Raw genomic sequence first — 15,562 nt, 5'->3', positions numbered from 1 at the left:
TAGAAAACAAAAAGATAAATCACTACTAATAAGCCCACCTATGAAAGGCCAGAGCTTTGTTGGGCCGACCTCAAGAAAACCCTATCCGTATAAAATCTTCAGCGGCGCCTTCTCTGGGAGGAAGACGGCATCCTCTACTCCTTCCGCAGTCCGTTCACGCGCCGCCGAAGATGGTGAGCAAGCACGGGATAAGTGCTCTTTCTTCTTTGTCTGTGCATTTTTGTACGAATTCATGTTTATTGTTATAGCATCGGAAATCGATGATTTTGAGTCATTGGGTTGTGTTGTGTTTAGCCGTTCAAGAGGTACGTGGAGATCGGAAGGGTTGCACTTGTCAATTACGGGAAGGATTATGGGCAGCTTGTTGTCATCGTTGACGTCATCGACCAGAACCGGGTATGACTATTCCGCTCGTATTTTATACTGCCATTCGCAGCTTGTCTTTCAATTAACCTCGATGTGTGGTTGTATTATCGTGATGCTTTTTAGGTTGCTTCTGTTTTTTGACGTCTTCGATTCTTGTTTTTTTGTGCTTTTTTTCACAGCATTTGTTAGTTATATGTTCTTGCGGTTAGGGGACTTTACTCGTTGTGATGTGCTGTTTGCTGGTTTTGCTTGGCTTTAGATCATGTGATTTATGCTTACTGTGAGATACGAATTTGTTAGTCACAGAAAATGTCGTTTGGTGTTCTGTGGATTGCAAAAGCTTGTTTCTGGATAGTGATTGCTGACAATTCTCATGGAGAGAGATGACCAAAAATGGTTTTTTATTTGCTGCATGCACTTGATATGGTCAATGTCTAAGCAAATTGTTAGCCATTGAGTCTATTAGTATATCTTCTCTTGGTAGGAGAATCTATTTCCTATCCATTGATCAATTATTCAAACGACAATCCTTTTTACTGATTTTATCTTAACAGCCCGTGGGATGTTAGTCCTGGTGGTGTATAAAGAATGAGTGTTTGGTAGGATGGCAGATGTCTCTTTGAGTGTGATTTGGTTTGACAGTCAAGTCAAGTGCACATTTAAAATCTATAGCACAATGAGTTTCTCTTGATGCTCAAATCATCGACAACCATTTTGAAATATTGTTTTATGTTGCAGCAAATTCGAATTTTTCTCAATGTGTATGTTTTAGTTTCTGATTTCCTAATCTCTCTCTGGCTATGCTATTTGCCAAGGTTGAATGAAAATACGGTACTTAGTTGTTTAGCCATTTGCCAAAATGACAGGCTCTTGTGGATGCCCCTGAGATTGTCCGGAGCCAAATGAACTTCAAGAGGCTTTCCCTCACAGACATAAAAATCGATATTAAAAGGGTTCCCAAGAAGAAGACCCTTATAGCTGCCATGGAAGCCGCTGGTGGGTTTATAGATTTTGAAAACATCATTGCGCATTGACTGCATAGATAGGCATATTGATGCCCTTCTGACTCATCTTGCAGATGTCAAGAACAAGTGGGAGAGCAGCTCATGGGGTCGGAAGCTGATTGTCCAGAAGAGAAGGGCTGCTCTTAATGATTTTGATAGGTTCAAGTTAATGCTGGCCAAAATCAAGGTGCGTTATACGATTCTATATTTACTTTATATCTGGTTGGGCAGTAATTATCTTATTGGTTTTGTAGCTGTTTTCTCAATTCTACAATCTTATGCTTCTCAATTCTACAATCTTATGCTACCTTGGAGTCATACCTATAATATTGCTATCTTCTGCATGAGTGCATTATGTACATTGATTTTCGGTAAAAGTCCGGTATTTATCGGTGTGTGATACACTGATACTTTGAGTCTTGTATGTTTCGTTGAATCAATTATAGTCTTGTAACTATATTTTTTTGAACAATTTTAGTCATTATCCCAAAAATAATATAACTAAATGACCAATTTTATTATTTATTTTTTGCTAGTACGTGATTTAAAAAAATTCTCGAGATATTGTGATTGACAACATAGTTATAAATTTTAATAATTATATTATATAGTTATTTATTTTCTTTTGACGAAAAAGACTGAAATTGATCAAAAGAACATAATTTACATAGCTATAATTGATTCGACGAAATACACGAGACTAAAAATGTCACACACTAATACATACTTGACTAAAATATATATATGTTCCCTTGATTTTCATCATATAGCAGTACTTGGCTTTCAAAGTTTGATAGCCTGTTTGAAACTGCAGAGGGCTGGTGTCGTCAGACAGGAACTTGCCAAGCTCAAGAAAGAAAGTGCAGCCTGAAGCACATTTTATCATGCGGGTTTCTGTGTGGAACTAATTACCATACAGAAAACCGTGCTGTTACTTATTTGATATTTCCTTCGAGCTATTTGGAATCAAATTATGTATGGGATATCATAAAATTCGCTGTTTTTTTGGCATCATCACTGTTTTCGGCATACATTTTCGGTTACCACTAATTTTGCTAGTACATTTGTGGCACAACTGCGAGTTGAGGTACATCTCATTCGGCATATATGGATCTGTTTTCTTTTAAACAGAAAAAAAGGGTCCTCTCGGCACAAGAAATAAAAGGGGTTTGGAATTGGATGGATCAATTTGGGGAAGAAAATGATGAAGAATAAAATATAAATTTTATTTATACGGCCAGCCCTGAATATAATTCAAAACTATCAGACCAGAATTGCAATTTGTTCTGAGCTCCAGCTTATTTTATGAGTTAATACTGTAAAATTTTTGTGAATCATTTCATCTGAAGAAACAAAATTGTGGATCTAACTTATCTCAATGGATAAACTCGTTGATTAGTTTGGGTATAAAAGGAGAATAGAATCTATTTTTTAAAATTATATAAAATTTGAAGTTGGTTTTTTTTTCATCTTTTGAAACCCCAAAAATAATTCCCAAAATCTTTTACCCAAAAAATCATAGTACTCAAAATAAACCAAATATCGCACAAGATTATCCGTTTGTTCATAAAGCTGTTACTTCTTGGCTACGTGTTATTTTGCATGATACATCATACCTGTCTAAAGAAAAACAAAACGCAATAGGGGCACCAAGACGATATCATATATAAAAGTAATTTCTTAGAGAAACAACTATTTATTGTCTTGTAAAACTATTAAAGTGCCGCATAGAACTCATCAATTCCTTGGACGAGTTACGAGTATACTGAAAGCATTACAACACATAAGAATTCTAATACAAAAACCTGATCAAGAAAATACAGTTGACAGAGTGATATATATAATATATCTTTTGATGCAAGCATTTTACATTTACACAGAAAGAATGCGCTCCACGTTTACTTATTTTACCAAATATAATTCACTCACAAGTTTTACTTCCTGATCGAGAGGAACTCGAAGCTTCGTAGAGGGTCATCCCGAGTGGCTTTTGAAGTTACTGCAGCAGCTGAGCGAGAAAAAGATGATGGTTTGAGTTCCATGCCGGTTCCGGACTGAAGTCTTTGCGTTGTAGATAAACGACCATTGCCCGAAACCAGCCTGCTTGATTGCCAATTAGTGAGATCACCAGAGGAACTTGGTCTGAAGGTTGAAACAACAGCCTTCTTTGAAGAGTTGCCATTTCGAGAACTACGGCCTTTTTCTGATTCAGGTTGCTGCTGCCAATGATAAACCAGAAAATAGGTCCAAAATATCAAATGGAGCGACAATTTATAGTATATTAACCATCTGTTACAAATATCAGGAAGCAGTTCTCTCAAATCTTGATGATTGATTTTTAATGGGAAGGGGTAAGAGTAAATACCACATCCTTGGATGAAGGCACATCTTCTGATGTTCTGTGTCTTGGATGTTCACCATGTCGCCCAGACCCTGAAATATTTCTTCTAGAGAAAGCTTCAACCGCACCTGAAAATCTATCTCGAATATCTTGTCCAACTGAACAAAACATAAAAATATCAATCAAGCTCTAAATTCAACATTTATAAATTTAATATAATTTAATGATTCAGCATATATATTTAAGCTACTTGAATGTGTCCACTATTATTAATACTTGCGGATCGTGGCATACGCATCTTTCAAANTAGGAGATAAAAAAAAATATTTAAAAAATGTTAATGTAGTAAAACTACAAAGTTATTTTGATAAGATGGAGAGAATTTTAGGCAAATCTAAAATTAAACCACGACTTCATATAGTTAGTATAGGATGATCTTATATTATATATAGATAAAAGATATCTGTGAGGAAAATGATATCAAAAAATTTACATGCACGTGAGCTCATTATGGTGAAAGTGAGATACCTGAAGTTCTTACTGGTCTTTCAACAGACGTTCCAGCCACTGCATTGCCAGTGGGATTCTGCAGGAAGATTACACCAATTACTAAAATTAAAACAAAAGAAAGGAACAACCAACTTAAAAATATCAAGCACTCACTCTTGCTCTGGAACTGGCACCAATCTGAGGATATTTCAAGATGGTCCAATCAAATACATAGTCGAATTGGTAACCTACACGAACATTGCGAACTGTAACGCCAGAAAGCTGGAAATCCTTAATATAATGACAGCTAAAGCTTTCAGTACCTTCACGGATAAATAAGTCCCGGAAGAGCCTTTTCAAGTAAGAATAATCCGGTTTGTCTTCAAATCTTAACGATCGGCAATAATGAAAATATGATATGAACTCTGATGGATATGATTTGCACAGCACCTGTAATAATTACATATCAAGTGAACTCGTAGCAATTCTTATAACGAAGTAAACCAAAGAATCCAGGAAGGGCACTGGCCAAAATGATTTAATCAGGTTATGCAAATAAAACTAGCAAGGTTTCTACATTTTTCAAGTCAAATATAAACCCTAAACCATATGTTTCAAACTATGACACCACCATGATAAAAATATACAAATTATACACAATTTTTTTAACCTCTATAGGAGTCAACATTTTCTTTTCACTAATCTTGTCGTATTTCTGCTTTTTGGTGCCAGCTTTGAGTCCCTGCCAGGGGAGACTAGAAAACATTTCCAAGTAAGTACAGGATAAAAAGATTCGTGACTATGTGGGAGATATCGGAAATTATACATGGCCGAAATCCCACATGTTCAACCAACCTTCCTCTAAGAAAATACATGAGGACATAACCAAGGGATTCCAAATCATCTCTTCGGCTTTGTTCTGCAATCATAATTAAATCACAAACAGATGAAGGAAAATAAATCACATCAACCCCTACGAAAACCTACTTTCTGGACAGGGAACATTCATATGATGCATGATGCATCACTTACCAACACCAAGATGTGTATTGACACTAGCATAGCGAGCAGTGCCAGTTAGATTCTTATTTTCCCTGAAATAAGAGTTGAAGAAATTCATCAATTAATATATCCAAGTTAACTAAACTGCAAGAAACTCTCAGATGCACGTGATTACATTATAAGATCAAACCATAACCTTCTGACACGGTTAACACTCATGCAAGTCTATGGGATCACAACTGCAAAATTCATAGACCCACCAAGGAAGTAGCTAATGGCTACAATCACAAGAAAAATGTTCAACTCCATGCTTTTGTCACATCTCAGGTATGATAGAACCACGTGAAAATGAATCATGTTAAACTATCCTTGTAAGCCTTAAAAACCAAAATCCAAAAACCAAGTGGTATTACCAGACTAGGCACTGTATAGGTCTTAAAAAGTTCAGAATCTACAATCAGTCAGAGTCAACGAATAAACAAAGGGTTAATTGATAATCAACAACATTTAACAGCTTGACAAAAATCGACGTAACATATCACAGATGATGAAATATAAAATAGATGAAAATTTTCCATATTCAAAATACATGGGAAAAGCACCTGTAGGGTATGTGCTTATGAGTCTGTAGATCCCTATATTTTTTGGCAAGACCAAAATCAATGATGTAGACCTGCAACAATTACCTCAAGCATCAGTAAAAATGATACCAACACCATGCCAAAAGCAATGAGGTGAATGCATCAATTGTACTGCATCATTAGTATTTAACATCCACAAAAGCAAAAGTCAAGAAAGCCAATAGTTTGGAATAATAGGAAAGACATTTTCTTGTCAATTATTCAAAGAAGAAACTAAACACAAAAACACTAGCAAAGAAACCAAATGCAATAACTCTTATAGCTTCACACAGAATGTACTGTAGAAATTACACCTCAACTAAAAACTGAAATTTATCCGTTGCAGCAGTAGTATATCCAATATTCATTACACTTCGTTCATTGTTATGCGTGGAAAATGGTCAATTATACCCATTTTTTTATAATTCTGATGTTCCATATCCGATGAGAAACAGATGGAGCAACAGAACTACCAGCGCAAGCCCATCAAAACACTTTCAAGACTGACAGCGATAGAAAAACAAACCTGATTTGCTTTACGCCCTAATCCCATCAAAAAATTGTCAGGCTTTATATCACGGTGAAGAAAACCTCTAGAATGCATGTACTCAACTCTATTAATCTGAAAGTAATTTACAATATTAGACAGATCATAAAGTTCAATGGATACACTAATGACCTAAGAAAAGACTTACAATTTTTTCCAATTACTTACTAGTTGATCTGCGAGCATTAATACTGTTTTCAAGGAGAACTTCCTATTACAATAATTAAAGAGATCTTCCAGACTTGGTCCCAGAAGATCTATGACCATGACATTGTATTCACTCTCAACTCCAAACCATTTCAGGTTGGGAACACCATCTACATGACAATAGAAAGTGTCATAAAATTATATTCATAAGAACAAGTGAATTGAGTAGCACGCATACTTCATACGAGAATCATTTCGATAAAATGATCATCTTGTTAATAAACAATCTGCAATCTGCATGTAGTTAAGATGCATCCTTCCAAGTCCCAAACCCAGAGAAAAACAAAGGGTCGAAGTTTCAATCCTCTTGAGAACCAAAACGTTTCCGGCGATTTCAATATATAATCACAGGCATCCCACTTCACCTCCTTAGCCCCAAAAAACCCCACTAGAGAAAAGCCAACACGAAAATTGACTTTTGTGCATAGAAAGTAAATTATTCTTGAGAAGTGCCTGCTACAGATTATACGACCAAAAGACATGTTAAGAAACTCTTAACAATATCTCAAATTGATAATTCACTGAGACGTGTAAAAGGATAAAATTACATAATAATGTTAACAATAATTAGTCAACGGTGATCAAATCACAGGTTATTGTACATCAGAATGTACCTCCGCGACTTGATATCTTACAAGAATCTCTCTAGTTATGTGCATTTGTACTTGTGATAGAGCAACTTACTTCCTCCTTGGAGAAGCATATAAATTTTTGATTCATAATGAAGTTGGGGGTGCTTGGTCTTCACTGATTCCTGGAGCGCATGGTAATATGATAAAATATCAAAGTGGCAACTATATTTTACTTGTGAACATAGCATCAACACACATCCTGTCAACTTTTTACCAACAAACACTCGAGCTTCTCAAAAAAAATCTAAAAAACAAAGTTGTAGAGGAGCTAATGCAAAACAGAGAAAATAGCTAATTAAAATGAGCTGCATAAGATTGTGATCTCTTCAACATCAGATAATCCATGGCTGCTAGTTTTTCCTTGATAAAATACTAAACTTATTTTTTTATGTCAGCAGGGTAAAGTTTTCCGAGCTACATTAGTTCAAATTTGGTGTGGTAGCACGGACATCAATATGTTTTTAATGACGTTTCTACAAGAAAAGAAACTTTTCCACCGACAAACACTCTTAATTCTCCTTAAAAATAAAGGCCGATTCCATAGATGTGGTTTATAAACGTCTGTACTTGTTATATACAAGTTTCTGAACTAGCAAGGGATCATGGGTAGAGAAAAACATAGATCCAAGATTTCAAAGGTAATATTAAAAATTTCATCTTTGATATTCATCAATCTATGTGATTCCCTTGCTCCAAACTTAATTACAACAAAGAGGATGGTCAAAAGGAAGACACTATAATTAGCAAGAAAGCTTACCAACTTGACGGCTACTTCTTCTCCATTCGGTATATTCACTCCTACATCAATTAAGGAAAAAGAATCTTTATAGATACAAAAGAGATCAACCATAGACAAGATTCCAAACTGTTTATTCCAAAACTAGAATTAAGTACCTAAATAAAGTTCACCGAATGAACCACTCCCAATTTTTCTCCCAAGCTTAAATTTTCCAGCCACAACATGATCCATGGCAATCGATTCAAATAATTAAGTCCCCAATTCCAACAGTTCCACTTAAATCAATAAACCTCTCCAATTTACAATCTTGATCGATATTATTAAACCCGAAATCTCAACCAACAGCAGAGATAAAACATCCGCAGAAACCCAAAATAATTCAAGACACTGGAAGACTAAGGGTTCAAATTTGGATCCAAGAAATCAAACGAAAAACATCAATCAAGAGACAATATTCCTCCTTTCCGCGAACTACATCCTAGACAAGGATACAAACCCTGAGCTAGAAATCCACAATTCACAGAGTCATCAATAATCCTCGATGAATTTACTCGAAACAAGATCGATCAACATAAGAAAATGCGATCATTTCATGCGAATTTTTACAAGGAGGAGACCAGTGGCGAAATTTGAGGGATGAGATTGATTGAGAGAGATTAAAAGGTGAAAAACAATAATGGATTTGGTGGGTGCGAACGCAAATAACATAATATTAATTATATAAGGAGAAAGCGGTGAAGATATTAGAGAGGAGGCGATGAAATAAAGAAAAAAAAATACTAATTTGACATTTTTATCACACATTTTAAATTCGATTCGATTTATATATATTTTTTATAAAGATGAATGGGTACTACTTCTCTACTATGAAATACTGAGTTCGTCTCACATAAGATTTACTCGATAAAATAAAATATAAAAACTTTTATGAGATTTTTTTATGAGTCAATTTTGTTAGATAAATATCATATACTCACGAAAAAAAATATTTCTTGTGTAAAACATGTCTTAAATGAAATCTAATCTAAATAAGATTACATTTTGTAAATCATGGTTAAACCAAAATTAGTTTTATTATCGAAAGTTTAATGAGATATACCTCCAAAATTAGAAATTTATTGATTTAAGGATTGCATAAATATTGAAAGTGATCTACCCAAATACATTTGGTAAATTCAAACAAAGTTTTGGGGTAGGTTAAATTCAAACAAATAGGCAAGTATGTGATGACTTTTTTAAACAAGAAACTCAACTTGCTTTTATTCTGTTTTTCATTGTTTTGATGGTATATACACGTATGGATTTGCCAAACTCCCCCGCTTTCGGCGGTGTTTTCCGGGAAAAAAAACTAAACTAGCTCTAAAATCATGATGTTTAATGAAAACTGATAAATCACTAGCTAGAAATTTGTAATGTTCAAGTGACTTATAATATAAATGTAATGAGAAGCTCATGACTATCAGCATTGAAATTGATTCTCTTTTTAATATTTAACGCAAATTTTCCTAAACATCAGAAAATAAAATGAAACATAGTCCACGTTAAATTTAAGAGTAAGTCTCATGTGAGACCGTCTCACACAAGTTTTTGCCTAAATTTAATACATCTTTTTAATATTATATTATCCCATTTAAGTATGTATCGGATGATCGATAAGAAAAGTTATCATCTTTCAAAAATTTGTGACAATGTTCATTTGCTAAAATATTATTTTGAAATAAAAATGTAGAGTACACATTTCAACTTTTGCTCGGTTTGTTTTTTGTTTTTACGATGATGGAACCCGTAGTTTCTATATTCAATAAGCACCGGGTAAATTTAGGGATTACGCAGTAGCCTGCAAACCACGTTAGTCAGGTAAATCGCACTGGACAAACTCTATGCGACTAGCTCGTCCAAGAAAATATTGGTAGAATGAATCGAACTACTGACCATTGATCAAACTTTCACTTACTCCACCAACTACATGAGGCTTTTGCTTGTGTGGAGTTTGTTTTGTGGTATTTTTTTAAAAAAAATTGTTTTATATTGAAGAATATTTTTATTGATTCTTGAAAGGAATTAGGGTAAATTAGGGGAAAAAATTATCAATTGAAGTTTCAACTTAGGGTTTACTCTCTATGACCAAAAATTTTAGTTTGAACTCTCAAATTTTGACAAAGCGATCAAAAATATTCTTGATGTTATAATTGAGCTAGAAATAGTATCAGGATCGATGAAAAATTATTTCAAACATACAATGTTATTATTATTGTGTAATTAAATGTTTGAGGATAAGATTTTCTCAAAAATTATGGATCCTAATATATGATCGAGATTAATTATTTACATTTTTTATTCCAAAACTTTGGACTGTTTACAAGAATAGCTAACCAAGATTAGACATCAGATGAAAAGCGGAACACATCAGAGTCTTAAGGTAAACTTATGATTCAAAATAATATGTTCCTAGAAACAATCTCGGGTACTTCTAAACTCTCTAGAAATCTTATATATCCAGAAGACGATACAGAACTATGGCAATCAACTATATTATGTTCCATATAAAATCGATGAAATCCTAGAAAAAAAAATAATAAGAAATTATTGGAGCATTAAAGGATATTCAAATAAGAATCCAAACTCCATAACAACAAACATGTTCTATTAAAAAGATCTTTAAAGGAAAGTTACCAACATCTTTTGATATTGAACCCTTATTACACCGAAGAGGGAAGGCTAAGGTAATGTCAAAACATTTAACTGATGATGAAAAATGATCAATCTGATTAAAATTGTTTCAGAAAAGAATTATGCTAAAGACAACTATAGAAAATATTGATCTATAAGATCTTCCAAACCTTGCAGAGGAAAATGTGGGATCTCATAATATAAATATGAGAGGAACCCACCAGCGAGAACAAGATAAGGAAAAATAAAATTCTCTTGCACCAAATACCCCATGGAAAGTCTGTTTTAGAACCAATACATCTTTATGGGGTTATGGTTAATCTTGATGTACTGGATTTCTAAAACAGAGAAGATCTCATAGATGAATGAACATCGGCTATGAGAATCGTAGACACATTTGATCTCAACAAAGAATTATTCATTAAACTAGTAGAGATGAGTCTGATGGGATAAAAAATCGCTTGGGAGATGACTTCGGCAAAAACCAAATAGTCGGTCCTAGCTGAAGAATCTCTTAATGAGATAGCTAGCAGAATGGCTACTCTGCTTAAAGTACAATTTATACGGGCAGACTATTTTAACAATCAAAACACAAGAAGAAAAAGAAATATACTCAATGAATAACATGACGTCTGTTTGGTGGATGAATACATTATGTTATTAAATAAATATAGATGGAATTCAGGGGTCGAAGAAAATATAGCAATACAACTTTTCTTCTCCAAAATGTCAAGTCCCTGAAGAGAAATTCTAGTCAGGGAATATGTCTCTGTTAATCCAGATACTTTGCACAAATGACCTCTTTTCTCAAAAGAAAATAGGCAGAATTATGTAATATCGCAGCATTACAAAAGAATTACAAACGATTGAGGGGTATTAATAAACGTATTATTTTATATTGTAAAGAAAATGGTCTTCCAAAAATCATTGCAAGTAAGCCACAAATGCAGGAAATGAAGGGCTTTAGAGCTCATCTTTATGTCAAAAGGAGAAGAAGTTGAAGTAGTTCTTGAAAACCAATTAAAATATTATCTAGAGGTCTTATAAATCTGGGTAAAGACGTAAGATGTCATCACAAGCATCGAACTCATCTCAAAGCACAAGGCGTACACCAAAAAAGAAAACTTTCAGAAGATCTCAAACCTGAGTTAGTGAAAGTTTTAAAGATTGTAATTGCTGGACATGTGGAACAAGAGATAATATTTCGACCAACTGTCCAGAAAATGACAGAAAAAGGATAAAACTTTTCGAACTAACTTTGGATATTGAAGAAGTTTTTATTACCAATATCTAGTTCAAGTATACAAGTTTGAAGATATTCTTTCAGGCGAAAGTATATATGAAGAAAAAGAAATATTGAGTCACGAAGAATTTGATAGAAAAAAATCAAAATCTGATTGAAGAGTGGGTGTTTCGACACGAAACACGTGAAAACTTATCTAGTTTCTTTTTCTAGACAACAATATCTCATTAAATGGTCAAAAAGATCATGAGGGAAATTCTTAGCCTAAATAGATATCAAAGATTCTATGCAAGACAAGTATAAAAGTTCTTAGGAAATCTTGGTATAAGAAACAAAAAAATATCATCTAATTTATAAAAATTTCCATAAGGAAAATGTAAATCTCAATGCAACTTAAGAGAAACCAGATAGAAATGCAATTAATTCTTTCTGAAGAAATTAAGGAAGAATTGTAAAAACTCAAAATAAAAGTAGCATGAACCATGTCCTAGATTCATATCGGAGCAATCCAGATTATAATAAAAGTTACTTTTAAAGGAAGAATAGATTCACATATTTACATTTCTATATGTGATAAATGAATGGATGATCTTAAATATTTAATATTGAGAACAATCTCAAAGAATCTATGCATAGGAAAAATTATAGGAATAATTTACCCAAATTTTCTATAACCTGACATATCGAGATTTCAGCCAAGCTTTAACATTAAATCAAAATTTCAAAGAAAAAAGTTTACGAAATATAATAATAAATCATATTCTATCACGTATCACATTTCATATGTTTTATCTAATACACATGACTCATAATTGTTTATTAGAAATAAGTTTATTTAATTACTAGAAATATTTGGAAAATTTGCTCAGGAAATTTATCCAGAAAGAATCGAGTTTCCTTTAATATAGAAAACAGATATTCAGATCCAAGAAAAACCGATTCTACAAAAGAATCAAAGTCTTATACTAGAATCAAGATGTCTATCTTTTCAAGGAGATAGAATAATAAGTCACAAGTTGGGAAAAACACATGTCCAAGAAGCCCAACAAATACTAAAAAACTTTTCGACAATAGGAAAGCTTAGATGTCCAGAAGGGCGGAGAGAAGTCGAAACAGTAGTTGATATTATAAGACAAATCAATTTCCTTGTAATACAATATACTATTTCAAACAATCTATCATAGGAACTTTCCAATAAATGATCAATTGGTGAACTGGAAGTTCATATCAAATGAATCCCAGGAAAAGAACCAGATCAATTAGTTATTGAGCTAGAGTTTCTCAAGAAACACAAACCTTGAAAACATCTAGATGACGTCATGAAATCCATGGTAGATGATAGAACGTGGAAACTCCAATGACCATGAGACCATTCTCGAAATACATCCCATTAGGATGTTATATGAACAATATAATACATAATATTTTGCTGTTTATATTGATTTCAGAGTTGGAATTAGTACGCAAAAAGAGGAGTGTTGCCAAAAAAATTGGAAGAAGAATTACCTCAACTGCTGGACAAGATTTCTCAAATAGAAATTTAATTTTACGTATAGGGATTAAGATGGAAAAAGTATTAATCAGAGGTGCTGCACAAATACTTTGGTACAAGGTGAGAATACCACAGATTTATATTCATGATACATGACAAACATTCTACTAGGAAATACTTTCTTGCAAATGTTTAAATCTTATACACAAGAAAATGAGGTTAGAATATTAGTGTTCACAACACCATATGGTCACAAAGTCACATTCCAGATACTAAAATAAGCATTTAATAGAAAATTGTCAATTCAGTTTCGAAGGAAGTGTGGTGATGAAGGAAAACTTATGAACCAAAAAATAAAAGATTCTAGACAGTTTGAAAAAAAAACGATTTAATTAAGAGCATATCAAAATCTCCAAACATAAAAAAAATATAATTTCTCAAAATAGCTTTACACTAGAAGGATGTAGAATTCGAATAAAAAAAATATCCTTAAAATATGTCAAGAAAATGATAATTAAAAAAAAACTACAATGAAGATTCTTTGTCATGGTAGGACAGAAACCAACTCCAAGTCAGCCTTAAAATTAAATAAAGCAAAGAATATGAGTTCGTTAGATATAAGCATATCCCAATGAACATAATAGATCAAAAGGATATGCAGATTATTATCAAGGAACATTTAAACTTTGGTTTAATCAAAACAAGAATATCAGCATATGGTAGTTCATGTTTTCTAGTAAGAAATCATAGTGAAATAAAAAGGAACAAGCCATCAAGAAATTAATAACATTTTGGATTTTGATGGGTGCTTTAAATCCAATAGAGAACATTTAATCAGTTGTATACGCACCACTAAAATATTCTCTAAATTTGTTTGTAAGTCTGGATTCTATCAAATTCGAATGAAAGAATAAATCAAGAAATTCACAGTTTTTTCCACACCAAAAAGTCACTTTATTTGAGAAGTATTACCAATAGATTGACTAATTCACCTCAGATATTTCAAAAAAAGATTAATAATCTATTTAAAGATTATTTTAAATTTATGTTTATTTATATGATTATGTTTTAATAAAATCTAAAAATATGGATGAACATATTAAACATTTAGAGATTTTCTATAAGATGCATAAAAAAAGGGCTAGTTTTATCGGAAAAGAAGGTAGTCTTCGCAACAAGGAAAATTGAATTTCTTGTAATAGAAATCGATTAGTCGGTAATAATTCTGCAAAAACACAATTGTGGAAAAGGTGCAGAGTTTTCCAAAAAAGTTCAAAGACAAGAAACAACTATAAAGGTTTTTAGGAGTTGTTGACTTTGCTAGAATGTTCGTAAAAAAATCTAGCTAAACAAAGTAAAGTATTTAGTCCATTACTAAAGAAGGATGTAAGATTCTTATAGATAGAAGAACACAAAAAATGATTAAGCCAATTAAAAGATATTTGTAAAAATTTCCCAAAAATGGATATTCCTCGAGATGAAGATGATCTGGTACTATATACAAATGTCAGTTATCATTGATGGGTAGCGGTTCTTACAAAGCTCCCACCAGAATGAGAACAATCATACATGTATTGCAGTGGACTATTCTTATATGCAGAAGCCGTAAGATGACATATCAACAACGAAAAGGAATTTTATACAGTAAAAAAGCTTTTGAAAAATCGTCATTATTTTTACTTGCAAAGATATTTACTTTAAAGGTTGATAATATACATGTAAAAGCTTTCTTGAATAATATAATTGAATCTAAACCCGATGAGGCTATATTATCGAAATGGCAGAATTTTTGTCAAAATTATATTTTTGATATTGTTATCATTAAATTTCATGAAAATATTCTTACAGATTTTTTAACAAGATATAGTTAGCTCTAATGTCAACGCCATCATGAAAATGAAAAGGCATTTTAGGGAATACCTTCAAATGTTTCAAACAGAGTTTAACAAGCTTACCTTAAATGCAGAACTTGCGGGTAGACTACAACAAGTTGATAAGAGCATTGTCTCTTATCGAATAAAAAGTTGTTTACAGACTTATACTCAACTATGACCTGTATTGCAAAAGCCTATACTCCATGCTATTGAGAAGCCACTGGTTTCCGAAATTGAAAGTTTTTGAGTACAAGGATCTATACCTGGAGCAGGGGATTCAAGTACCTCTAGCAAAAGTGCTGAGTCGGGATAATTTTTAGATGAGTTAGTCAAAGA

The 15,562-nt window shown here is 32.9% G+C and overlaps 2 protein-coding genes across 3 annotated transcripts; one reads left to right on the top strand and one right to left on the bottom strand.

The window, feature by feature from the left end:
• Positions 1 to 27: 27 nt before the first annotated feature.
• Positions 28 to 2,739, top strand: LOC140973429 (large ribosomal subunit protein eL14z-like). The gene is made up of 5 exons (XM_073436203.1): positions 28 to 173; positions 295 to 396; positions 1,233 to 1,362; positions 1,445 to 1,557; positions 2,185 to 2,739. Exons 1-5 carry the CDS (start codon positions 171 to 173, stop codon positions 2,239 to 2,241), a joined length of 405 nt encoding a protein of 134 aa, XP_073292304.1. The 5' UTR covers positions 28 to 170; the 3' UTR covers positions 2,242 to 2,739.
• Positions 2,740 to 3,028: 289 nt separating this feature from the next.
• LOC140973427 (casein kinase 1-like protein 10) lies at positions 3,029 to 8,653 on the bottom strand. 2 transcript variants are annotated; one of them, XM_073436200.1, is made up of 14 exons: positions 8,103 to 8,653; positions 7,966 to 8,006; positions 7,261 to 7,330; positions 6,538 to 6,686; positions 6,349 to 6,444; positions 5,805 to 5,875; positions 5,233 to 5,294; positions 5,056 to 5,119; positions 4,871 to 4,955; positions 4,524 to 4,650; positions 4,375 to 4,448; positions 4,240 to 4,297; positions 3,736 to 3,869; positions 3,029 to 3,586 (listed from the first exon to the last, which is right to left on the bottom strand). In XM_073436200.1, the coding sequence occupies exons 1-14, from the start codon at positions 8,176 to 8,178 to the stop codon at positions 3,305 to 3,307; spliced, it is 1,389 nt and encodes a 462-aa protein (XP_073292301.1). In that variant the 5' UTR covers positions 8,179 to 8,653; the 3' UTR covers positions 3,029 to 3,304. The 2 variants fall into 2 exon arrangements, with proteins under 2 accessions (XP_073292301.1, XP_073292300.1); XM_073436199.1 differs by having other exon boundaries at positions 3,029 to 3,589; positions 8,103 to 8,652.
• Between the last annotated feature and the right edge of the window lie 6,909 nt (positions 8,654 to 15,562).

Source organism: Primulina huaijiensis, chromosome 3 (assembly GCF_012295235.1).
Source record: "Primulina huaijiensis isolate GDHJ02 chromosome 3, ASM1229523v2, whole genome shotgun sequence".
In the NCBI taxonomy this organism is placed as follows: Eukaryota; Viridiplantae; Streptophyta; class Magnoliopsida; order Lamiales; family Gesneriaceae; genus Primulina; species Primulina huaijiensis.
The sequence above is the reverse complement of the archived record's forward strand: the minus strand, read 5'-3'. Positions and strand labels throughout refer to the sequence as shown.

Excerpts from the sequence above, each read along its gene's own strand:
- LOC140973429 (XM_073436203.1), top strand. Across the intron at positions 397-1,232 it reads ACGTCATCGACCAGAACCGG|GCTCTTGTGGATGCCCCTGA; the intron begins GTATGACTATTC and ends CCAAAATGACAG. Across the intron at positions 1,363-1,444 it reads AGCTGCCATGGAAGCCGCTG|ATGTCAAGAACAAGTGGGAG; the intron begins GTGGGTTTATAG and ends CTCATCTTGCAG.
- LOC140973427 (XM_073436199.1), bottom strand. The coding sequence starts at position 8,178 with ATGGATCATGTTGTGGCTGGAAAATTTAAGCTTGGGAGAAAAATTGGG. Across the intron at positions 6,445-6,537 it reads TAATGCTCGCAGATCAACTA|ATTAATAGAGTTGAGTACAT; the intron begins GTAAGTAATTGG and ends AATTACTTTCAG. Across the intron at positions 4,449-4,523 it reads GGACTTATTTATCCGTGAAG|GTTACCAATTCGACTATGTA; the intron begins GTACTGAAAGCT and ends ATGTTCGTGTAG.